Source organism: Sinocyclocheilus rhinocerous, unplaced genomic scaffold (genome assembly GCF_001515625.1).
Source record: "Sinocyclocheilus rhinocerous isolate Xijiao unplaced genomic scaffold, SAMN03320098_v1.1 scaffold522, whole genome shotgun sequence".
Classification (NCBI taxonomy): domain Eukaryota; kingdom Metazoa; phylum Chordata; class Actinopteri; order Cypriniformes; family Cyprinidae; genus Sinocyclocheilus; species Sinocyclocheilus rhinocerous.
Genome location: NW_015625031.1, coordinates 7,658 through 17,262, shown reverse-complemented (window position 1 = coordinate 17,262; position 9,605 = coordinate 7,658). Strand labels below are relative to the sequence as shown.

Sequence of the window (9,605 nt, the reverse complement as noted above, 5' to 3'; positions counted from 1 at the left end):
AGCACACCTCGCTTTTTTAGACCGATGAGCTTTGTAAAAATCGACGTGTTTCAGAAAGGCGGGGCATAGAGGAGAAACAATAATGTACAGTATGTGGAAAATAATGTGCTTTTTGAACCTTAAACCGCATAAACACATTTCATTACACCAAATACACAAAATAATGTTCTTTTTAGCAGCATCATATGACCCCTTTAAAATGTTTTAAAGAAAAATATTACAAAGTTTAAACATATTTTTAAAAGCTATGTAAAATATATACATTGTTGCATCTAAAATTATTGTTACTTTTGCATTGTTGCTGCCCATAAAGGTAGACTATAGATTGCTGTTGGTTTTATTTAATAGGCGGTTCTGAATAAATGAGACAGTATGGATAGAAAGTACAGGGCAACTTTTTTGAGCAATGTTGCTGGGGTATTTTCCCATTGAGAATGGGTAACAAATTTCTATCTGGATAATTTAGATCGGTTGTGGGCCCTGTGTCTCACTTGGTTGCTCGTTGACAGCAACATTGCTCAAAATGTTGCCCCATGTATCATCAGCCTAAAAGGGATAGTTCACCCAAAAATTAAAATTGTGACATTAATTACTCATCGTCATGTCGTTCCAAACCTGTAAGACCTTCGTTCATCTTCAGAACACAAATTAAGATATTTTTGATGAAATCCGAGAGCTCTCTGACCCTCCATAGACAGGTTATTACCACGATCAAGGCACAGAAAGTAAGGACATTGTTAAAATAGCCCATGTGACATCAGTGGTTCAACTGCAATTTTAAGAAGCTACGAGAATACATTTTGTGCGCAAAGAAAACAAAAATAATGATTTTTTTTCTTCAATTTTTCTAATCTGTGTCACCGTCCGCCACCATTCATGAGAGTACCATGACACACGTGTGTGGTGCTGCTGACATAGAACATGCATGCGCTATGTTTACAAGCAGAGGAATGCACACGGATGCATCATGATACTCTCGTGAATGGTGGCGGACAATGACGCAGAGGAGAAAAAATATTGTATAAAGTCGTTATTTATGTTTTCTGGTCACACAAAAAAGTATTCTCGTAGCTTCGTTAAATTACAGTTTAACCACTGATGTCACGTGGACTAGTTTAACTATGTCCTTACTACATTTCTGGGCCTGGAAACGTTTCAGTTGCTGTCTATGCAGGGGTCAGAAAGCTCTTGGATTTCATCAAAATTATGTAAATTTATTTTCCGATCTTACGGTTTTCGAATGATATGAGGGTGAGTAATTAATGACACATTTTTCATTTTTGGATGAACTATCCCTTTAAAGTGAAAACCGATCTCTACAAAAAGTTTTTTTTTAATTACAAATATAAAATCTAAACTAAACTTTCATAAATATTCATTCATTATGACACTTCATTCATCACTGACCGGTGAAGCTGATTAGTTTCAGTCACATAAATAATATGTTTTAGAGAACCTCTGTGTAGTCAGGGAGTTTCATCTGATTGTAGCTAGTGAGTATTTTGGCACAATTTACATAATGAAGAAAAAAGAACCTTGCAGCTTTGCTAAAACTAATTTAAAAGCACAAGGCATGACAAGGCATTAAAAAAGCCAGAACTACACAGAATAGGATGGGCAAAAAAAACAACAACAATATTAATATCTTGGATTGACCAAGTCAGAGGTCTGATCTCACATTAAACTTGCTGTAGAATTCATGCATGGTTTTAAAAAGTCAATCAACTCCAAATCTCTATGCAACCCGGCAAAATTTACCCACACAAAGCTTTAATGTTGTTAAAGGTTCACCTACTTAATACTGACTCAAAATGGGTAAATACATATGCAATCAATTATTTTGTGTTTGATATTTACAATATATATATATATTGAGTAGTAAAATTTGACAGTTTTTCTTTGTCTGTTAATCAGTGCCAAAAAAATAAATAAATAATAAATAAATAAATAAATGTCTGTAGTTCAGTGTTGGAAAACAATAAAAACATAAACATTATGACTAAAATATGCACTCTGTGAATTGTTGAAAAAGGCAAACTGGCTTACAGACCAGCATATTCAAATCAGTTATAACAAATAAGTAGCATAGTGTGTATTGAAAGCATTCTTGCCAACGTTAAACTAATAGTAATCATCTTTCAAGTATAAACTCCAGGTTTGCTGCTTATCCCCTTTTAACACAAATAAAAAGATGCTTAGACTCAAAAATTGATTTAAGCTTTGAAAGTAATTATTTCATACTGCAACTATCCAACAGTAAAAAGTATATAACATATAAAAATAAACATTATTTCCATTTTTCTGTAACAGTGGTTCCTCTTGTTGACCCCTGCAACAACTACAATGTGCTAGATGATCCATGGAGAGCCACCAACAATCAATATACCTCTGAAATAATGTGTGACTGTGAAGTTAGCTGGAATGGCTGGTACCGTCTCTTCATTCAGGGTCAGAGCGTTCAGATGCCAGACACATGTGTTGATGAGTATAGTTGTGGCACTCATTCCCCACTCTGGCTGAACGGAGGACATCCAGCAGTTGAGGATGGAGTGGTCACTCGAGATGTCTGCGGTCATTGGGACAATAACTGCTGCTATTTCAACTCCAATCCCATTAAAGTCAAAGCCTGTCCAGGCAATTATTTTATTTATGAGTTTGTGAAACCTGCTTTCTGCTCTTTGGCATACTGCGCAGGTAAATACATTTACATTTTACCTTTGTATATCTAAGTCATAATTGGATCGTTGTTGACATAAAATGTATCAATGTTTTTCAGCTGTAGCGAACATAAACACTACCTATACTACTGTCACACCAATGAAAACCTCAACAGCAGCCACTACAACAATGGACTTTACTGGTAATGTATTGTGCTGAGTTGGAATCTGTAGGATTTATTGCATGTATAGATAAATAGATGGATTTGTAATTAATGTAATTAATTCTATTAAACTAGTTTGACACTGAAATCTGTAAAAAAAAAAAAACACTTTAAATTTCCTAACATTCATTTTGCCATTAATTGTAATAATACAGTGAGATTTTTGTTTGCACAAGGAGTCTGAAAACAGCCAGTGCTCTACACAGAGATCTGATCTCATTATGATCCAGTCTGTCTGGAATGGCATGAAGAAACAGAACAAACTGAGACAGACTAAATCCAGAAGAACTGTGGCAACATCTCCAAGATGCTTCAAGAGACCTACCTGCAAAGCTACCTGAAAAACTATGCGCAAGTGCACTTAGGGCTTAAGCTGCTTTAACAAGTGCACCGAGGGCAAAAGCTGCTTTAAGCGCAAAGGATGCTCACACCAAATGTTTAATTTAGTTAATAGAAGTTAACTCATTTTACAGCAATTTTACACAAGAGCCTAAAACGTTTAACAGTACTGCAGCTTTGCAGGTAGGTTTCTTGAAGCATCTTGGAGACGTTGCCACAGTTCTTCTGGATTTTAGTCTGTCTCAGTTTGTTCTATTTCTTAATTTCATTCCAGACAGACTGGATGATGATGAGATCAGATCTTTGTGTGGAGCTCTGGCTGTTGTCAGACTCCATGTACAAAAATCTCACTGGATTATTACAATTAATGGCAAAATAAATGTTTGGAAATGTAAACTGATATTTCCTACTGACACACTACAGTAAAAGATAGAAATAACTGACATAAAACTATTTTTTAGCTGGTGAAAATACTAGTGTTCTAATCATTTTGGGCACCACTATATATGTATTTAAATGTATCTTGTTTAATTTATTATTATTATTGTTATTATTATTTTTCAGATATCTGGAACAACAGCATTTCCTATACGACTATCTTGATAGAAACAACCTCAGACATGAAAACCACATTAATAGAAACAACAATCTTGGCCACTGGTAATGCAGAAAGTACTACCACAGAGCCCACAACAACAAACCGCAGCACCATAACTCCAGAAAGTTCCACAAAGGAGACCACAACAATAAGCAGCAGCACCACAACTCCCGAAATATCACCAACACAGACTACAACAACAGATAGCACCTATACTGGCACCATAACAACAGAAAGTACTACCACAGGCACCACAACCGATATCACAACAACAGACAGCACTACCAACAGAGAAAGTACAACCTCTGGCATGACCACTCCAGGAAGTACTACCACAGAGACCACAACATCAGAAAGCACTACTACTATCAACACAACTCCAGTCAGTGCAACAACAGAGACCACAATGGCAGAAAGTAAGACCAATGGTGCCATTACTGCAGAAAGTATTGCCTCAGAGACCACAACAACAAGCATCACCACCACACAAGAAAGCACAACAACCGAGACCACAACAACAGAAACCCCTCGTACTACAACTGCAAAAATTACAACAACAGAGACCACAACACCAGAAAGCATAACAACTAAGACCACAGAAATAGAAAGTACCACTGCAGGCACAACAATGGAAACCACAACAACAGAAAACACCAGCCTCGGCACAACAACTGAGACCACAACAATAAAAAGTACCACAACAGGCACCACAGCTGAGATCACAACAACAGAAGGGACCACCACTCCAGACAGTACTACCACAGAGACCACAACAACAGAAAGCACCACCACCGGTACTACAACTCCAGAAAGCACCACAATGGCAGAAAGGAAAACCACTGGCACCACCACTCCACAAAGTACAACAATGAAGACCACAACAACAGAAAGTAGCACCACAACTGTGATCCCACCAACAGAAGGCACAACCACTCCAGAAAGTACTACCACAGAGATTACAACAACAAAAAGCACCACGATCGATACCACAACTCCAGAAAGCACCACAATGACAGAAAGTACAACTGCTGGCACAAAAACTTCAGAAAGTACAACACCAGAGACCACAACAAAAGAAAGTACCACCCCTGAGACAACAACCAAGACCACAACAACAGAAAGTACCACCACAACTGAGATCACATCAACAGAAGGAACCACCACTCCGGAAAGTACTACCGCAGAGACCACAACAACAAAAAGCACCACCACCAGTACCACAACTCCAGAAAGCACCACAATGACAGAAAGTTCAACCGCTGTCACCACCACTCCAGAAAGTATAACAACGGAGACCACAGCAACAGAAAGCACCACAAATGAGATCACAACAACAGAAGGCACCACTAGCCCAGAAAGTACTACTACAGAGACCACAAGAACAGAAAGGACCACGATCGATACCACAACTCCAGAAAGCTCCACAGTGGCAGAAAGTACAACTGCTGGCACAACAACTTCAGAAAGTACAACACCAGAGACCACAACAATAGAAAGTACCACCCCCGGGACAACAACCGAGACCACAACAACAGAAAGTACCACCACAGTCACCACAACTGTGATCACACCAACAGAAGGCACCACCACTCCAGAAAGTACTACCACAGAGCCCACAACAACAGAAAGCACCACGGTCGATACCACAACTCCAGAAAGCACCACAATGACAGAAAGTACAACTGCTGGCACAACGACTTCAGAAAGTACTACCACAGAGACCACAACAACAGAAAGCACCACGGTCGATACCACAACTCCAGAAAGCACCACAATGACAGAAAGTACAACTGTTGGCACAACAACTTCAGAGAGTACAACAACAGAACGTACCACCCCCGGGACAAAAACCGAGGCAGCAACAATAGAAAGTACCACCACAGTCACCAAAGCTGAGATTACTACAACAGAAAGCACCACCACCAGTACCACAACTCCAGAAAACACCACAATGATAGAAAGTACAACCACTGGCACCACCACCCCAGAAAGTACAATAACGGAGACCACAGCAACAGAAAGTAGCACCACGAGCACCACAAATGTGATCACACCAACAGAAGGCACCACCACTCCAGAAAGTACTACCACAGAGACCACAACAACAGAAAGCACCACGATCGATACCACAACTCCAGAAAGCACCACAATGACAGAAAGTACAACTGCTGGCACAACAACTTCAGAAAGTACAACACCAGAGACCACAACAAGAGAAAGTACCACCCTCGGGAAAACAACCGAGACCACAACAACAGAAAGTACCACCACAGTCACCACAACTGAGATCACAACAGCAGAAGGAGCCACCACTCCGGAAAGTACTACCACAGAGACCACAACAACAGAAAGCACCATCACCGGTACCACAACTCCAGAAAGCCCCACAATGACAGAAAGTACAACCACTGGTACCACCACTACAGAGAGTACAACAATGGAAACCACAGCAACAGAAAGTACTACCACCGGCACACCAACCAAGGCCATAACAATAGAAGGTACCACCAATGGAACCACAACAGAGATCACTACAACAGAAGGCACTACCAATCCAGAAAGTACTACCACAAAGACCACAATAACAGAAAGTACCACCATCGGTACCACAACTCTAGAAAGCACCACAATGATAGAAATTACAACCACTGGCACCACCACTCCAGAAAGTACAACAACGGAGACCACAAAAACAGAAAGCACCACCATTGCTACCACAACTCCTGAAAGCACCACAATGTTAGAAAATACAACCACAGGCACAACCGCTTCAGAAACTACAACAACACAGACCACAACAACAGAAAGTACCACCCCCGGCACAACAACGGAGACCACAACAACAGAAAGTACCACCACAACTGAGATCACAACAACAGAAGGCACCACCACTACAGAAAGTACTACCACTGGCACCACCACCCCAGAAAGTACAGCAATGGAGATCACAACAACAGAAAGCACCACCACTGGTACCACAACGCCCGAAAGCACCACAATGACAGAACGTACAACCACTGGCACCACAACAACAGAAAGCACCACCACTGGTACCACAACTCCAGAAAGCACCGCAATGACAGAAAGTACAACCAGTGGCACCACCACTTCAGAAAGTACAACAACAGAGACCACAACAACAGAAAGCACCACCACTGGTACCACAACTCCAGAAAGCACCACAATGACAGAAAGTACAACCAGTGGCACCACCACTTCAGAAAGTACAACAACAGAGACCACAACAACAGAAAGCACAACCCCTGAAATTACAACTTCAGAAAGTACAACAATGGAAACCAGAACTACAGAAAGCACCACAACAGACACTACAAAAACAGAAAGCAGCACCACAGATACCACAACACCAGAAAGCACAACAACTGAGACCACAACAACAGAAGACACCACCACTACAGAAAGTACTACCACTGGCACCACCACACCAGAAAGTACAACAATGGAGATCACAACAACAGAAAGTACCAGCACAACTGAGTTCACAACAACAGAAGGCACCACCACTACAGAAAGTACTACCATAGATACCACAACAACAGAAAGCACCACAATGACAGCACATACAACCAATGGCACCACCACTCCAGAAAGTACAACAAAGCAGACCACAACAACAGAAAATGCCACCACAACTGAGATCACAACAACAGAGGACACCACCATTACAGAAAGTAGTACTATAGAGACCACAACAACAGAAAGCACCACCACTGGTACCACAACTCCAGAAAGCACCGCACTGACAGAAAGTACAACCAGTGGCACCTACACAACAGAGACCACAACAACAGAAAGCACCACCCCTGGAATTACAACTTCAGAAAGTACAACAATGGAAATCACAAATACAGACGATACCACAACTACAGAAAGCACCACAACAGACACTATAACAACAGAAAGCACCACCAAAGGTACAACAACACCAGAAAGCACAACAACTGAGACCACAACAATAAAAAGCACCACCACAGGCACCACAACAGAGACCATAACAACAGAAAGCACCACCACTGGTTCTACAACTCCAGAAAGCACAACAGTGTTAGAAAGTACAACCACTGGCACCACTACTCCAGAAAGTGCAACAACAGAGACCACAACAACAGAAAGTACCACCCCCGAGACAACAACAGAGACCACAACAATAGAAAGTACCACCACAACTGAGAGCACAACAACAGAAGGAACCACCACTACAGAAAATACTACCACAGAGACCACAACAACAGAAAGCACTACCACCGGTATCACAACTTCAGAAAGCACCACAATGACAGAAAGTACAACAACAGAAAGTACCACCACTGGTATTACAACTTCAGAAAGTCCAACAATGGAATCCAAAATTACAGAAACCACCACACCAGACACTACAACCACAGAAAGCACCACTACAGGTACACCAGAAAGCACAACAACCGAGACCACACCAATAGAAAATACCACCACAGGCCCCATAACAGATATCATAAAAACAGAAACCACCATCACTGGTTCTACAACTCCAGAAAGCACAACAGTGTTAGAAAGTACAACCACTGGCACCAATACTCCAGAAAGTACAACAACGGAGACCACAACAACAGAAAGTACCACCCCCGGGACAACAACCGAGACCACAACGATAGAAAGTACCACCACTGGCACCACAAAAGAGATCACGACAACAAAAGGGACCACCACTCCAGACAGTACTACCACAGAGACCACAACAATAGAAAGCACAACCATTGGTACCACAACTCCAGAAAGCACCACAATGACAGAAAGTACAACCACTGGCACCACCACTTCAGAAAGTACAACAATGGAAATCACAAATACAGACGATACCACAACTACAGAAAGCACCACAACAGACACTATAACAACAGAAAGCACCACCAAAGGTACAACAACACCAGAAAGCACAACAACTGAGACCACAACAATAAAAAGCACCACCACAGGCACCACAACGTACCACAACTCCAGAAAGCACCACAAGGACAGAAAGTACAACCACTGGCACCACCACTTCAGAAAGTACAACAATGGAAACAACAACTACAAAAAGCACCACAACAGACACTACAACAACAGAAAGCACCACCACAGGTACCTCAACACCAGAAAGTACAGCAACTGAGACCACAACAATAGAAAGCACCACAACAGAGACCATAACAGCAGAAAGCACCACCACTGATTCTACAACTCCAGAAAGCACAACAGTGTTAGAAAGTACAACCACTGGCACCACTACTCCAGGAAGTACAACAACAGAGACCACAACAACAGAAAGTACCAACCCGGGGACAACAACTGAGACCACAACAATAGAAAGTACCACCATAACTGAGATTACAACAACAGAAGGCACCACCACTACAGAAAGTATTACCGCAGAGACCCCAACAGAAAGTACCACCACCAGTACCACAACTCCAGAAAGAACCACAATGACAGAAAGTACAACCACTGCAACCACCACTTCAGAAAGTACAACAACAGAAAGATCTACAACAGAAAGTACCACAACCGACACTACAACAACAGAAAGCACCACCACAGGTACCACAATACCAGAAAGCACAACAGCTGAGACCACAACAATAGAATGTATCACCACAGGCACCACAACAGACACCATAACAACAGAAAGCACCACCACTGGTTCTACAATTCCAGGAAGCACAACACTGTTAGAAAGTACAACCACTGGCACCACTACTCCAGAAAGTACAACAACAGAGACCACAACAACAGAAAGTACCACCCCCG

The 9,605-nt window shown here is 41.5% G+C and overlaps 1 protein-coding gene across 1 annotated transcript in view; it reads left to right on the top strand.

Annotated features, from left to right (window-relative positions):
• LOC107748169 (mucin-22-like) overlaps positions 1 to 9,605 on the top strand; it is a 19,858-nt gene that overhangs the window by 2,685 nt on the left and 7,568 nt on the right. Inside the window, exons 6-8 of the mRNA XM_016562875.1 lie at positions 2,311 to 2,694; positions 2,777 to 2,860; positions 3,785 to 6,229. Coding sequence (XP_016418361.1) covers positions 2,311 to 2,694; positions 2,777 to 2,860; positions 3,785 to 6,229 — 2,913 coding nt within the window. The remainder of the gene's footprint in view (positions 1 to 2,310; positions 2,695 to 2,776; positions 2,861 to 3,784; positions 6,230 to 9,605) is intronic.